This window comes from Lepidochelys olivacea (genome assembly GCF_965140295.1).
Source record: "Lepidochelys olivacea isolate rLepOli2 genome assembly, chromosome: 1".
Classification (NCBI taxonomy): Eukaryota; Metazoa; Chordata; order Testudines; family Cheloniidae; genus Lepidochelys; species Lepidochelys olivacea.
In genome coordinates, this window is record NC_140411.1 from 312,235,530 (window position 1) to 312,252,783 (window position 17,254).

Here is a 17,254-nt window from a genome sequence, read left to right on the forward strand (position 1 = left end):
GCGGGCAGAATGCAGGTTTGATAGATCCTTGTCTCAGCATAAACTTTTTTGCATCCATAAATGGACTTCATACAGGAGGCAGCAAGACCTATTCATTGAGCAACATCTGGTTTGCTGGAACTGTTTGAATTCTACTTGCAGCCTTGGTAGAGGAACTAGTTAGTGCTCTCCATAGTACTCAAGTGCCCCTGCTCTGAGGGCTCTGGTGGCCCAACTCCAAGGTTCTTTACCTTGGTCTTCTGCCATGAAATGTTTAACTCCATAGTATGGACAGCATCTACCTGCCAAAGTCTGTCTCCTTCACAAGCAAGGCAGTGTCGTCTGTGTAGTCTTGGTTGATGAATGCTTCTTGACCAAACTGATTCTGATGTATGAATCAGCAAGTTCCAACATCTAGTTAATAGCTCAACAGAATAGTGGAGGAGTGAGAATGCACCCATGCCGCACACCTGATGTTGTGCAGAAAAGTGGTGAAAATTGAGGACCAATGCATACTCTTGCACCTGTTCTGGTATTAAGATTTTGCACTAGCTTTCCCAGAATATCTGGAATGCTAATTATCAGTATGAGCCAAAGTGCTGACCTTTTGGTGGAATCAAAAGCCATTTTAAGGTTGATAGATGCCAGGTGAAGCAGGTGGTTAAATTCTCGCTGCAGCTCAACCAGAAGCTGGAGGGTAAGAATAGCATCCATCACTGACCATCCAACAGTGAAACCTGATTGTTGTACACAAACAATACCTATTAAGGAGTACCTGCATCCTACCAAGCGGAATGTGAATGAACATCTTTCCAGGGACCATTAATGCTATTGGCCTGTAGGTGCACCACAATGTGTGAGATGCTTGCCCTTGTTCAGGGACATTGTGATGCCATCTTTCCATTTTGCTGCTACTCTGATGTCCACACTTAACAATAGTTGATGCAGGCCAGTGCTCACTGGTTCCAAGGCACCTTTGATCAGCTTGAGTGGAATACCATCAGGTCTGTTCTGAAACTTTTGGATGGCCTTTTGTAATTCCAGGGACTAACACTGATCCTCTGTCACTTGAGCATCTGAAGTGGTGTGGTTTGCCAGGTCAGGCAGCTCTGGACAGTCATCAACATGTTTGTAGTTCAACATGCTTTCATAATGTGTTTTCCATCTGCCCAGAACCGCGTCCACTGATGAGGAGGGACAGCAATCTGGTTTCATAATAACGATGTTAGAAGGCTTTTATGGCTGCCAGCCAGGAGCTTGATTGGTCCGTACGCAAGATTTACATTGTTATTCTTAGGCCATCCTCTGCTTCATCAGCCAGGGGTTTGATGTAGATCTCATGGTCATGTTTTGCAATGGGCCAGAAAATGCCTTTGTGTTTACATTCCTGTACATCTCGCAGATTCCATGCTTCTACTTTTGCACTAATATCACACCTTAAGTTTAGAAGTTGGTAATGTTACTCCTTCAACAGTAACTTGATTGCTTTATGGCAAATGGGCCTCTGTGGCAATAACCATTTTGTAATGGGTGAGTTCTTTGACAAACTGTCCTGTACCCAATGCTGTTTAGTGTTAATGCATTCCATGTGGTGACATAGAACACGCGTCTAACATCTGGTTTGGACCATCAGGAAGCTGCAGTCATTGGGGTATTTCATTGTTCTGGGAAACTGGAATTAGCAGTAGCATTATTGATGGCTTACTAGACTGTCACCAGATCTGCCTACCAAAGTTTCCTGGGCCAACTTGCTGCTTCCAGGATTATTACCATAAGGGGTTTCCTAAGCTTTCTCAAGACGCTTCATATTAGAGGAATTGGTGGGTAGGCATACATTACCCTCAGTGATCCTGGGATGAGGAATGCAATGGATTGTGAACCAGAGCTCAGACCCTCCCTGGAACAGAAATTGACATTTTGCCTCTGAGGAAGTCCACGAGTAGAAGCCCTCGCTGGTAGAAGTGTTCTGTATGATGGAATCCTTGACTGAACATTTGCGATCTCATGAGAACTTTCTGCTTCGTGATTTGCTAGGGTATCTTCTTCTGACAGGTGCAGAGCTACTAAGGTGATGCGACAGCCTAACACACCAATTCCCAACAGAGAAGGAGGACAATCAAGCCCTTGCTTGTTCACATAGAACATTGTTGCAGTATTATCTGTCATAGTTCGGCCCCGGACCATGGGCAGGAAAGCTACACAGGCTAATCAAAAAGCTCTAGAACATTTATATGTAGGGAAGGATTAAGTCTCCTTGAGTGTCCAAAGGTCTTTTTGATTTGGTCTTAGTGAGCTCTCCACAGGATGCAAGGACAGTGTGTAATTAATGAGGGGTTTAAACCAACAAGTTTTGCAGAAAACTTTTTTGGAATGAAATTAATATGGTCTGATTTTTCTGATACCAGCTACTTTAAAGAATTCTGATAGCAAAACCTTTCAATAAGTGTCACAGTTTAAAATATTTTCTTCTTTTAAAAGAAGAACGAAGGACAGTTCTGCTTCCCTGTTGATGTTTATGTGTTTTCAGCAGGGAAGACTGGACAGGCCTAAGACATCAAACATGCTCAGCTCATTCCTTTTCAGGCTCTTCCCCAGACACAGAGGCCTGCTATGTGGCAGCCTCTTCAGCAGCAGCATTGGTATGAGACCAACCAGGTTCCAAACTCCTCCCCAGGACTTGCAGAGTAATTCCACTGCACCACAGCATTTCCCAGGAATCACTGCTTTCCAGTTTCAATCCCATTCAGCTCCCAGTGTGCTCGATACCAAAGGTGGGGTAACCCCCTCCCTCACCTCTCCACTGTGCACATGCACATACTTGTGCCTCCTCCTCCTCCTCCCCACATCTGAAGAAAGATCCACCCCTTATGCAACTGCTTGTTTCCTCAAATCCCTTAGAGAGGCTGAAGGGATACCCCCTTCTGTCTTCAAGTCTTTCTGGTGAAAATAGCATGCCTCCTTTCTCCCTGCAGCCTAATGCCTGACTGCCTTCTCCATACCTATGGATGAATCCATCCCCACACCACCCACTGCCTCCCCTCTCTCCTAGTCCATGGTAGTGGTAGAAGTGAAAAAGAAAGCATCTTTCCTGGCCTGACTGTTTGAAGTTTCTCCCCAGGCCCCATGGATCAGTCTGGGGTTGTTACGCATACCCCATTTAGTGCTAGATGCTCCCCAAGCCCTTGAAAAATATTTGGGAGTGAAGGGGCAAGCCATCCAGCCCCCATTTCTCGCCACTGCCATCCTGGTGTGGAACTGAAGGGGGACTTCTGAATATACACAGGCTCCCATTACTCCTCAACCCTGTGCAGGGGCCTAAGAAGTGAAAAAAGGGACTTCTCCCGGCTGCCCATTGCTTCCTGGCTCCATCCAGAGACTCTGGGAGAAGGAGACACTTCTCTGTTCTTAAACTCAAACAGCAACTCTTGTGCCTTGAGAAAATTGTGCATGTGCGCTCTTCCACTCAGTGCAGGGCCAAGAGTGATGTCTCATAAGTACTGAACATGAAGACAAGGGAGTTCTACTGACCAGCATAACAGAGAAATCAACTGTACACAAAGTGCTGTCAAATGGATAAAATAACCGAACTGAGAAGGAGATTTTTTTGCTGGCTTTGCAGTTATTGTAATCTTAGATGCTGCAAATAGGTTGAAACAGTTTTCTGGAAGATCAGGCAGAGCACATGCCCTCAAGTTTCTAGTAGCACTTTGAGCTGAGAAGACAGTAAACTTCACAAAGTGAACTAAAGCCATTTTGTCTTCCTAAATTAACAGGTAGTTCCAATGCCTGTTCTGCTTTTATAAGCAGCAGCACAAAACTGTCAAGACTTAGATCAATTTCACTGTTGCAGTTCAGAACCTTACAGATACTTGTGAAAGATGAGAATGTCAATTTTACACTGTTAAAAAAAATCACTGCCTATTAAGACTTAAGCACTCCTGTTTTTAAGATAAAAAGGCCATACCCTCTGATTTTATTGTTGTTTGCAACTTGATTGCTGCAATTTGGAATTCATTTGTATATGACTCTATGGTTTGCCTTACTTGTAGACAATTCCGAACCTTAGTTCTGATCTCATTCAATAGCTGGCCCCCATCTTCACTGGTAGTGGTCATGAACTACTGTACAGGTAAGTAATCATGTAAACATTAAAATTCTGATTTACTGGATTGATCCTTTCAGGACTGTTTAATACAACCATTAGGTTACGTTAAAGAAAGCCAAAAGTCAGCGATTATGTCTAAATATGAAGGAGTTAAGAAAAATGAACTGCAGTAACCCTATGCAAAAGCTTACCATTCAGTGGGTCCCGTCTTTTTTCTGTTAAAGAGACAAAACAAAAAAATATTTATTCAAAAGGTAAAACTGAATTCTTCAACATTACACATATCTCCATAACTTGTAGTTTTACAAATTATAAAGACTTCCTACATCTGAATTTTACTCTTCTAGTAATATACAAATTATCCATAATTGCAATTTTGTTTTATTTTAGTAGTTGTATTTTTTGTCCAAGAACAGAGGAAAAGATACCAGATTTAGCCCATTTATAAACTGATTTAAATCTGAAACACAAAGTTTAGCACAACAGATCAGTGAAATCATGTATATATCATGAAAGCCCCCGATCCTGCAAGAGTTTACAATTGGGACTCCTCATGCTTACAGCTAAGCATATGCTTAGTCTTTGGAAAGTCAGGGCCTTAGATTATATGCCACAGAGAGCCGAATCACAGCAAAATTAGAAATTACAAAACTATAAAACCCACATTAGGAAAGAATTAGTTGTTTGAACAGTTTACACTGAGTAGGACTGTGTGGACCTAACTATTTTTCCAACTGAAAATTTGATTCAGGCCAATTTGAGGCCGTAACATTTTGTACGGTGAAGTGTTCAAATAATGTTAGTTTTCAAATGAAAAATAAAAAAAATGTGTCTGATGCAAAGATTGTTAAAGCAGACTTCTAAAGAGAATGCACTATACTCTGTAAAGTCCTCTCTGAACAGACACCATGCTTTAGTCATTTATGTAAAACTACTCACAATCTGAAGTGCTTATATAGTGCCTTTATCAGTAGATCTCACAGCACTTCACAAAGGAAGCGTCAACCCCATTTCACAGATGGGAAAACTGAGGCAGAGGTGAAGCAACTTGCCCAAGGTCACCCAGCAGGCCAGTGGCGCTGTTGGGGTTAGAATACAGGTCTCCCAAAGCACAGTCCACTGCTCTATCCACTAAGAAACACTGTCCCCACTGAAGCAGAAAATATTACCATTTTGAAATATTAGAATTTAATTGCAAGTATTTCATATAGATCTAAAGCTGAACAAGCCAAATAGGGCCAACTTGGCCACCAACCTACGGCAACCTAACTTTAACAAGCAGAGGGGTCAGCTTTGATGTTCAACTCTACCATTTAAAATGGCTTTCCCTCCAACAATATTATTCTCTTCTTCACCCATATGCACTCTTCTGTTTGTAAATGCTTATGTGAGACATATTTGGGATCAGCTCATTTCTTTTTTGGAATTAAAGTGGGAAGGTTTATTTTAGATTTACTTTATTGCACAAATGGGTGTGTATTTTTATTCATCTATATTAGCTTCCTGATCATCTCTCCTAACGCAGCAGGCAGCTAAATATGAAGTTTCTGGTTTAAAAGCAGCCTTGATGTTAAAGGCACTGAGCACCCACACTACAAATGAAGTCAACCGAAGTGGCACGTACTCAGCATTTTTGATTAAGTATGGATTTAAGATGACTAACTTCTTCAAAGCAGGGTGACTAATTACAACTTTCACAGCTACCTATTTCCAGTAAGGCAACTGAAACTGAGCATAAAAGCTCTGGTGAATAGCAACTGGATTGCAGGGGAAGTAGCAGCTTTCCTCCTGCAGTTAGATGTTCAAAGAAAAGCTGCCAGCTGTTACTCTCTAGAAATGGCTGGACGGTTTTTAAGAGGACTCTCGAGATCTAAATTGGGAGTCAGTGTAAGACTTCTAGTTCTGTTCCTTCAGAATTTAAGGTAAAGGCAGGTAAGGAGATCTTTTCAGGGGAGGTGAAGGGAGAAGGGACTGACAAGAAGCAAAGGTCACAGCTGCAGGTCTACAAGAAGGTTAAATGACCTTCCCAGCCAAAACCTGTAGCATTTTAGAACAAAAAACTCTCCCTAACACCCCACAAACCAATACAGCTTGGGTGTGGGGGTGGAAGATACAGTAAAGACTCTTTGCTCCTATTTCCTTTTATTTTATCCATTTAGCTACATGGGCTAAAGACTTTTGTTTTGTGGGAGTTCTCAACTGTGCTTAATTAGGAGTCAGTCACAGCCATGTACCACCAAAAACCTCCAATCACCCAATCAGAACATGTTCAGTAATTATTCTTTCCCTCCATACTACCTCTCATTTTATTCTCTCCTTCCTTCACCCAGATTTTCTTTCTATCCATCCATTCCTCCTCCAACTCAATTTCTTTCTCCTCTTGTTTACTACCCAGTCAATCCATCCTCCTTTCCTCGTTTACCTGCACCCAGTCCTACCAGACCATTCTGCTACACTCTTCCCTCCACACTGTACTTTCTCTTTTGAGGAACACCAGGGGCCTCCCCTCTTCTTCCTGTCTTCCAAAGCTCTATTTTAGCCTTGCCAGATGAGCTCCTGGGGTAGCTGTTGCTGCTGCTCCTGGTCACCTCTGTTAATCAGTGTCCTTATCACATCCCAGCACTTCTAGTAGGAAGCGGTTGGCAGAAAACGGGGAAGAGCAGGAAGCAGCAAGTAGGCTTTCTATGTGCAAGCCTCAGCTCCAAGACCTAGTTCACAAGGGCATAGAATTGTCCTGCTCAGCCCCTGCCAATGATGAAAAGCCTCAAGGGACACCTGGAAACTTTCCCAGTAGTCCTGCGGGCTAGTCAGAGCCTCCCAGGAGTACTTTGGCAGTGTGACCACTTGCCAATATGTCAGGTGGCACCTGTTCCATGTGAAGTTTATTTTGAGATATACACTAGAGCGGTAGGATTCTTGTAAAAAGCAGAAAAAAATGAACATTCCAGTGTTTGGCATTATTAAAATAATTCCTTGGAAGTCTAGAGTATCACCCATTACCAAAACTGCTCAATATTTATGACTATTCTAATACCATGTGCAGACAGCACTAAGAGCATTAGAATACATTATTTCTACATCTGATGAATCAAGGTGGAGATACATCAGAAGCATTATGTAAACATATCAAATTACTAATCAAGCTATACTGTGTAGTCTTTAGATAAGTGAGAAATACAGTAGCTATAATTCAAACACCCAGAATTAGATAAAATCCTGTCTGAGGTATATACACATTCAGAACTCCATCTGGTGGCTTGATCTGAGAACTTCACGAGTTCTGTACATGAAAGGAAAAAAACCTAGAAATGAATTAAAAAGGAGAAAACCAATCAACTGAAAACTATATAATTAAGTAGCTGTTGATTATGTAGCGTTTTAAATTAAAATGGAGAAACTTTACAAAAAGGATGAATAAGTCACAATGTTACTATGGTGCATAAAACATGAAGTTCAAACACACAAAGCGGTACAGGTTAATAATGGCATGCTTATATTGTGTTGTAAAGTAAAAGTGTCTTTACATGAAAAATACTACATTAAAAACTAACATTTTTACGAAATCATCTTTTTTCTGTATTTTTGAAGAAAGTTTACCATGGCCAACATCGTTCAGAAGTCTGCTCTGCAGCCATATATGAATAAAGGCTTTTCAAGTTTTAAAATGTTGCTTTGCTTTAGTATCATCTTTATGAGAGTGAAACTTGGGGCTTGTGAAAGTTGCAAGGCTGATAGCCTTGGAGAATATATTTACCCAATGAACAGTTAAAGCACAGACACCATTCCTGCGAGTTTCCACCACTGTACCTCACTAACACATTCTAACTCCGGACGTTCACAAAAGGACTTAAGTTTTGTGATGCCAAGTGTCACAATACCTAACTTTTAAGTGCCTAGCTAATCACAGGAACTACACTGCAGGTGTATTCAGGTTTTGGCCTCTGACTGATTACCAATTGTTAGGCCAGCAGATTTGTCACAGCTTTTTTTTTTTTTTTTTTTTTAAAAATCAAAAATAATGGCACAGTCATAGTAAATTTAGTAAAAGTCACTTGACTGCTATCTGATTTTTGATAAATATCCTCTTTGCATCATCAAGGGGGCATCAATCATTCGCAGCAGCACCATCTATCCCCGGAGCCACAATCCTAAACTTGGAGCCAGTGTCCCTTGGCGCTGGACATAGCACACTGCTCTGGGTGTTGCAACCAGGTTCATGGGGGGTTGCAGCACCCTCTAGGTTTCACTCACCCAACCCTCCATCATGATGGGAGGGATGGTTGGGCCATACCTGGAGCAGGGAGCCAGCCCCACAGGACACAGGAGCTGCAGAAGCCACCACTGTGGGATGAGACACTGACAGAGAAAAAACTCAAACGGGGGAGACAAAAGTAACAAATTTTCTGTTGTTTTTTTTTCATGCCATAACACACATGTAGCCTTACCAATTGTGACTAAGACATTTCTCCACTAATAACTCGATTGATGCCAACAATCAATTTCACATGGACTACTGGACACACCAGATAGTAAGAGATTTCAGTTACTAATCATTTGGGCCAAATTTAAACAATAGAGTTAGTTAAGAGAAACCCAGAAATGAATGGCTGGTCAGTTTAATTTGCCCACAATTTACATAAAGATTTCCAGTTCACAAGTAAACTTTCTTTACCCCTTCCTGTCTGTACTTTCAAATACCACATATTAGAGGAGCTTCAAATTGCAAAGAAACTTTAAGAGGAATAAACTTTTGTATTACCTTCAGGAAATTTGTACTGTATATTTTTCTATATCACACACATGAAATAAGCTTACACAGGGAAATTAATGCCTAAATATGGCAATAAGTTCTTAAATAGCTTTCAGATATAGAAGCATCAACTAATCCCCCAGACACCCATAGCCTAGCCTCAATTTAATGACATGTTAAATTGAATATTTACCAGATTTTCTTTGCCGTCGTCCAAGCAAATCAGTTATTGTTTTCCGGAATTTTTTAGCTTCTTCTTCATTAGCAAAATTAAGACCAACCTGGCATGTCTGAAAGAAAACATCAGTTTTTTCCCCCCATAGAGACCAAGAAAGTTGTTTTAAAGTTTTCTAAAAAAAGCTTAAATTGTGAAATATTCTAAAAATTAAGTAAACAGACTTTGTTTATGAAGGAATAAGCTGGAAACAATTAAGACTCATCACCTTATAGTTGTAAGTGAAGAACGTAGAAGCAAATATTAATGTCAAATTTAAAAACATTCAAATTGTGGATTTTTTTTAACAAGATGCGTGAAGTCCCATTTTGTCATATCTGAGCAAAATTTCAAGTACAAAGAATGACAAAAATGAAAATTTTACGTTAAGGGTACATAAAAATTGCTTATGTACTTGAAAATGCTCGTTTGGTGACACTAATGAAGCAACTATCAGTTGCAACTGAGGATGTTACTTCCTTGCCAGAGAAAGAGCACATTAAAGAGGTTTTTTTGTGCTCCTGTTCCATTCGTAGTTTAGATGTTCTATTTTATCAGTGACATTAGAAAAAGTTCTTATTTATAATTAAATCTGCAACAAGTTGCTAGAAAGAAGATATAGGTAATACTGTACTTTATAAAATTGTTTGATTTACAAAGTGAAAGGTGAAAAAACATATGAGATATTAAAAAGTTATTGTACAAAGAAAAAAAGCAGGACAAACATTTTAAAAATAGCTATTCAAGAATTAAGTTACTATTGAAACTTACATCTCCAGCAAAGGTATGAAAATATCCTTTAGGACTATTATATACAAAATTATTGTACAGTTCCTGCTCCCACAAGAGTTTCCCATCCTGGAAAGGAAAGAAATGCAGATACTGAAAACTGAAGATAGTAATAAAAAAAAAGAATGACTAGACAAACTTGTATTGCAATAGTGCTCAGAGGCCACAACTGGAGACCACAGTCCTATTTTGCTAGACACTGTACATGCACAATGAAGAAGAGATGGTGTCTTCCCCACCGAGCTTACAATCTAAGTCAGATGATTACTGGAGCTTGCAGGAAAGCCAAATTATTCTTACAGGTTACTATATTATTGCCCAAGTTTCCAGATATTATCAAACTATATCCTTCAAAATTTTATACATATACAAGGACACTGGTCAAAATTTAAATAACGGGATAAAATAAGACAGGGGCTATGGAGCCTTTCATTTATAGGTAGCGGTGTCATATCAAGGTCAGGTTTGTAACAACTGGAAATAGTTATGAAATTTCACCTTTGCGAAGTGTTCTAAAATGTCTGAATGAAAGGTGTTACACGAGTGCAATATCAAAAGAATAGGTGGTCTCAGCCCAGTGCCTAATGATCAAGTGACAAAAATCACAGACGTACAGCTCCTCAGCGCTCAAGTCTCTTTTGAGCATGGGATTTAGGCACCTTTGAAGGCTTTATCTCTGTCTGAATTGACACACATTGGCAGGGTAGAATTAAATATCAGATAGTTACACAGCATACTTAAATATGAAAAATGCCCCCAACAATTTCCTCCCCTCCCCCATCATAGAAACGTGGGGCTAGAAGGGACCTCAAGAGATCATCTAAATCATCTCTCTGTGCTAAGGCAGGAATAAGTATACCCAGACCATCCCCGACAGAGGTTTGCCTAACCTCTTCTTAAAAACCTCCAAGGATAAGGATTCCACAACCTCACTAGTAACCTGTTCCAGTGCTTAACTATCCTTACAGTTAGGTTAGATAATAGGAAAAGCATTCTATATCTTCCTTGCTGCTGGGGTGAAAGTAAAACACATGACTTACCGGTATGAGGGCTGGCACCTCGGGCGGAAGGGGCAGGGCTGGGGGGGGGCAGCGTCCCCCAGCCAGACCATCCACACTAGCTGGCCCACGCTGCGACAGTCCTTTAAGCAGGGTCCTTTGCCGTGGCAGTGCTTTAACATCGCTGCCCCCGCATCAGTGGCCCTGCTGGTAGGGACCTGGCAGGGCCGCCAATGGGGGGGTGGGAGGGGCACAAAAGGGGCAGCGATGTTAAGAACAGCAGGGTGTGGGCCGGTACTGTCGGCCACTTTTTACTGGTATGCTGTACCAGCCTGTATTGGCTTACTTTCACCCCGCTTGCTGCGAACTAAGAGGACAAACAGGGAGAACGACTGATCACTGTCCATTTTGTTAACCTTTTTCATATTTGAAGCTTATGTCTCCCTCATTCCTTGCCTTCTCTTCTATAGAACTGCACCTGTTTCTTCTTTCACCTTTCTTTACAGGTCATGATTTCTAAACCTTTTATCATTTTGTTGCTCTCTTCTGGTGTGTCTCCAATTTGTTTACATCCTTTCTGTAAGTGTGGTGCCCACAACTTAAGTGGAGGCCTCACCAGGGACAAGCAGAGCTGAACAATTACTTCCCATGTCTTATGGCAATCCTGTTAAATACATCCCAGAAGGACATTTGCCATTTTCACAACAGCACACACTCGTGTTCAATTTGTGACCTATTACACCACTCAGATTCTTTTCTGCAGTACTGCCTCTCCAGTTATTCCCCATTTTGTATTTGGGCATTTGATTTTCATACTTAAGTGAAGTACTCCATTTGCCGTTACTGAATTTCATAGTGTAGATTTCAGATCAATTCTGCAATTTATCAAAATAATTTTGAATTTCAATCCTGTTCTCCACAGTGCTTACAACTCCTCCAAGCTTGCTGTCATCCACAAATTTTATAGGAAGACTCCACTCCATCATCCAAGTCATTAATAAAAATATTAACTATTACTGGACCAAGCACAGACTCCTGTGGGATGCCACTTGACAGGTTCTCCCAGTTTGACAGTAAGCCATTGATTCTGAATACAGTCTTTCAGTCATACACACCACTCATAGTAATTTCATCAAGACCATATTTTCACAGTTTGCTATCAGAATGTCACATGGGACTTTATCAAAGTCTTACTAAAATCTAATAGGTGTAATTCTTGCATTACTCACTTTATAACATCCCTTTATGTAATTCATGCAAACAATTCAAGGAAACATTTAACATAAAATGACCTTATCTTAGCAAGTAAAAAATTAGACAGAGAAATGTTTCTTACCTTGATGTCAAATATTCTGATAAAATAAGACCTTTGTGGATTGTCTTTTACAAGGCAGGCTACTCCACAGCATTTTTTTGACCACATGGCATTGCGATCTGCTGCATATATCTGGACAACTGCTGAAGACATTGTCTAAAAAAAGATGAGAAAGTTCACACTGGTTAAAGCTTAAAATTAAGAGTTCCACATTCCTTCTTCTAGAGAAACCTACACCTAGTTTGATTCTATGTATCAAGCAGCAGCAACAAATCACCAGTTGTCAAGCTCAGGTGGTCTAAACTTTTTTTTATATCATAGAATCACACTAACGTCAGAAGGGACCATTATGATCGTCTAGTCTGACCTCCTGCACAACGCAGGTCACAGAATCTCACCCACCCACTCCTGTAACAAATCCCTAACCTATGTCTGAGCTACTGAAGTCCTCAAATCGTGGTTTAAAGACTTCAAGGTGCAGAGACTCCTCCAGCGAGTGACCCGTGCCTCATGCTGTAGAGGAAGGAGAAAAACCCCCAGGGCCTCTGCCATTCTTTCCTGGGGGAAAATTCCTTCCCACCCCAAATATGGCGATCAGCTGAACCCTGAGCATGTGGGCAAGACTCACCAGCCAGACACCCAGGAAAGAATTCTCTGTAGTAACAGGCCATTGGGCATATTTACTGCTAATAGTCAAAGATCAATTAATTGCCAAAATTAGGCTATCCCATCATACCACCCCCTCCATAAACTTCTCAAGTTTAGTCTTGAAGCCAGATGTGTCTTTTGCCCCCACTGCTCCCCTTGGAAGACTGTTCCAGAACTTCACTCCTCTGATGGTTAGAAACCTTTGTTTAATTTCAAGTCTAAACTTCCTGATGGCCAGTTTATATCCATTTGTTCTTGTGTCCACATTGGTACTGAGCTTAAATAATTCCTCTCCCTCTCTGGTATTTATCCCTCCGATATATTTAGAGAGAGCAATCACAGCTCCCCTCAGCCTTCTTTTGGTAAGGCTAAACAAGCCAAGCTCTTTGAGTCTTCTTTCATAACACAGGTTTTCCATTCCTCAGATCATCCTAGTAGCCCTGTGATCAACCAATATTCTGAGGTACTTCTCCTCCTCTGTTACTTCCAAGTGATGCGTCCCCAGTTTGTAACAATAATTCTTATTAATCCCTAAATGAATGACCTTGCACTTTTTACTATTAAATTTCATCCTATTACTATATCCTTTTGTAAGATCCTTTAGATGTTCTTTTAAAAAAGAATAGGATTTTGAGAATTCTTAACTGGACACCAGCTAGTAGAAATAAATACAAGCAAGAAGCGGATAGGTAACTGGGATGATGGTACAGGTGATGGAGTTAGCATCTGTTTGCAAAGCACCTATGCAAAAGTTAATGGGAACGTGAGAACACTCAATAGAGAGAATTATTTAATTGACTCAATTAGGACTTCCTTACACTAGGATTTTTAATAATGTTTTCACATGTTAATTAACATGTTTCCTGTCAACTCTAGAATTTATGATGAGGTTAGTTAACAAACAATTAAAAACAATTGAGGGGTGTCTCCAATGGGATTTTTTTTTAAAGATGAGAAACAGCTTCATTTTTCAGGTTTCAGAGTGGTAGCTGTGTTTGTCTGTATCAGCAAAAACAATGAGAAGTCCTTGTGGCACCTTAGAGACTAACAAATGTATTTAGGCATAAGCTTTCAAGGGCTAAAACCCACTCCATCAGATGAATGGAGTGGAAAATACAGAAAGTTTTGCTTTTTTCTGCAGCAAGTAATGTTTTAGAAACTAGGGAAAAGCAGCAAATCCCTACTCTTCTGCATCAACCACCATTGAGGGCCACACACATGGCAATTTATGCTTTCCACTGATACTCCACATTACTCAACTTCTGCAAGATTCATGCATAAGTAATTCTTAGTCTCATTTCAGGATCCAGAAACTTGGAAGCTCTGCTGGCAAAGCTCTTAACTTATTCATGTTTACTGTACCAATAGATGTTGCAAGTCAACCACTATGAATATCAACTATTTGAGTCTAACTTCAAAGCCAGTTTATTTTTCCAGTTTATAAGAACTGCCTGTATCGTAGCCTGAGAACATTGAACCAAGTCTCAATTTTATATATCTCAGAATTGTAGTACTGGAAGGGCCCTCAAGAGGTTATCTTGTCCAATCCCCTGCACTCATGGCAGGACTAAGTATTATTTAGACCATCCTCAACAGGTGTTTGTCTAACCTACTCTTAAAAATCTCCAATGATGGAGATTCTACAACCTCCTTAGGCAATTCATTCCAGTGCTTAACTATGCTGCCAGTTAGAAAGTTTTTCCTATTGTCCAATCTAAACCGCCCTTGATGCGATTTAAGCCCACTGCTTCTTGTCCTATCCTCAGAGGTTAAGGAGAACAATTTTTCTCCCTCCCCTTTGTGACAACCTTTTATGTACTTGAAAAATGTTATGTCCCCTCTCAGTCTTCTCTTCTCCAGACTAAACAAAACCATTTTCCTCCCCAATTTTCCCTCATAGGTCATGTTTTCTAGACCTTTAATTTTTTTTTGTTGCTCTTTGCTGGACTTTCTCCACATAATTTCATTTAAAGTATGTTGACTGATGTGTCAGATTTTTTTGAAGTCATCTGATTTCAAGAGTTCAATTTCTGACAAAACATCCTGTGACATTCTGCATTCCAAAGCACCCCATATTTACCACAGTGATGTAATTATGATATGTTTTGTACAAAATATGCCTTGAGGTATTATTCTAAAAGTCTTGATCTGCTAAACATTAATATCTCATTGGATAGTATGTGCTGTCATTGTATGTGAAGTTATAAAGTTTTGCTATGTATGTGTTACTGAAAGATACTGTAAACTTGGAAACACCCACAACTAGCCTTTCAGGTACAACAGTGAAGAAGCTAGACAGTGCTAATGGCCCATCAATAAAGACAATGGACCACGGAAAAGGCTTGTCCTCACCTGAAAATCTTTCAGACAGCCTATGGATAATGACAGGTTTCAGAGTAGCAGTCGTGTTAGTCTGTATCCGCAAAAAGAACAGGAGTACTTGTGGCACCTTAGAGACTAACAAATTTATTAGAGTATAAGCTTTTGTGGGCTATAGCCCACTTCATTGGATGCACAGAATGGAACATATAGTAAGAAGAAATATATATACATACAGATAAGTTGGAAGTTGCCATACAAGCCATGAGAGGCTGATTAGTTAAGATGAGCGCTTATCAGCAGGAGAAAAAAAAAACTTTTGTAGTGATAATCAAGATGGACCATTTAGACAGTTGACAAGGATCCTCACACCTTCTTGTCAACTATCTAAATGGGCCAGCTTGATTATCACTACAAAAGTTTTTAGTCATCGGAGGGTGCCATTGATATTGCTCATACTGGAAAGAAGTTATATTTTTATGAGCACACCACATTTCTTGGTCCATGAACCAGGTTTGGTTGTTTATTGTTACATTACCCTTTTTTTATGCCAACACATATATGTTGGTTTTATATAATTTCCACCAACCATATTTTTTTTACTGTAAATTTATGGTGAGATTACCTTATTTTAAATTTCACTTTCCTTTTTTAACGAAGGTACCCCATTTTTATTGGGCTTCTATTGTTTTCTTTCATTCTAATTCAGGTATTTATCATAATTTATTTTCTTCTGAAACTATTTTATAGGACCCTGTTTCATTTCCCCAGGCGCTAACATATATTACCAGATATACTTCCTGTGCCTTTCCACTGGTTACACCGGAAAGGACAAGAGTGCACTGGCGTATGGTACGTGTACGCACTTGCACCTTCCAGGTATCTTTGAATGACTGATTAATGTAAGGGTTTTGTTTTTTAGTTTCACTACTACTGAGGGGGACACCTGGGCCTCCCAGATGCATTCCCTAAGTTAGGCAGCAAAACAGCCTTTCCAGACCCTAAAGAATTAGTCCCAGACATACATGAGAAACTTCTACTCAATGCACAACCAACCACACTAGAGCATATTGCAAGTGGGGGAGGTTTAGATTGGATATTAGGAAAAACTTTTTCACTAAGAGGGTGGTGAAACACTGGAATGCGTTACCTAGGGAGGTGGTAGAATCTCCTTCCTTAGAGGTTTTTAAGGTCAGGCTTGACAAAGCCCTGGCTGGGATGATTTAACTGGGAATTGGTCCTGCTTCGAGCAGGGGGTTGGACTAGATGACCTTCTGGGGTCCCTTCCAACCCTGATATTCTATGATTCTATATGAAGGAGAAGGAAGAAAAGGAGGAGAAAGTAGGACAACCTGGGTGACCACTCCATCTGAGTCAGATTAGGAGTTCACAGCAGATTGGCTAGCCAGGTCTATTCCCAGAGGGATGACATCCTAGGATCTAGATAGAATATAAACATTCTATAGGAAAAAAGTGAACTGAATGTACAACACAATGGTGTCAGAACAAATCTCTAGACCAGTGGTTCTCAACCTTTCCAGGCTACTCTACCTCTTTCAGGAAGTCTTATTTGTCTTGCGTATTCCAAGTTTCACCTCACTTAAACTAGTTGCTCACAAAATCAGACATAAAAATACAAAGTGTCAGAGCAAACTATTATTGAAAAATTGCTTACTTTCTCATTTTACCATATAATTATAAAATAAATCAATTGGAATATAAATATTGTACTTGCATTTCAGTGTGATACTTGAGCCTGTTTTTCACTTGTGGGCTTTGTCTGAAGCCTGAGCCCCACTCCCTGGGGCTGAAGAATGTAACAGCTTCACAGAGTCCCCTGTGGTGTGGGGTCCTGTTCAACTGCCCAGCTTGCTACTCTCTAATGCCAGCCCTGCACTTGCAATCCTCCTGAACCCATCCCAGGATCCCCCAGGTTGAGAAACACTGATCTAGATGAGTTGAGTACCCCCTGGAAGATCTCTGCGTACCCCCAGGGTTGAGAATCACTGCTCTAGACAGCTTAAACCGACAACTTTAAGTATAAACTCCCATTTCTCTCAATGGAACGAACTCCAAAGCCTGCTAATTGCATGTTTAAATTTCAGTGTTAACAATTTCACCTGAGTAAAGGAAACAA

General features: G+C 40.3%; 1 protein-coding gene across 1 annotated transcript in view; it reads right to left on the minus strand.

Moving 5' to 3' along the window:
- WASL (WASP like actin nucleation promoting factor) overlaps positions 1-17,254 on the minus strand; it is a 69,720-nt gene that overhangs the window by 25,205 nt on the left and 27,261 nt on the right. The window contains exons 2-5 of the mRNA XM_084619669.1: positions 12,172-12,306; positions 9,820-9,906; positions 9,028-9,124; positions 4,276-4,299 (exon numbers count right to left, since the gene is read on the minus strand). Coding sequence (XP_084475795.1) covers positions 4,276-4,299; positions 9,028-9,124; positions 9,820-9,906; positions 12,172-12,306 — 343 coding nt within the window. The remainder of the gene's footprint in view (positions 1-4,275; positions 4,300-9,027; positions 9,125-9,819; positions 9,907-12,171; positions 12,307-17,254) is intronic.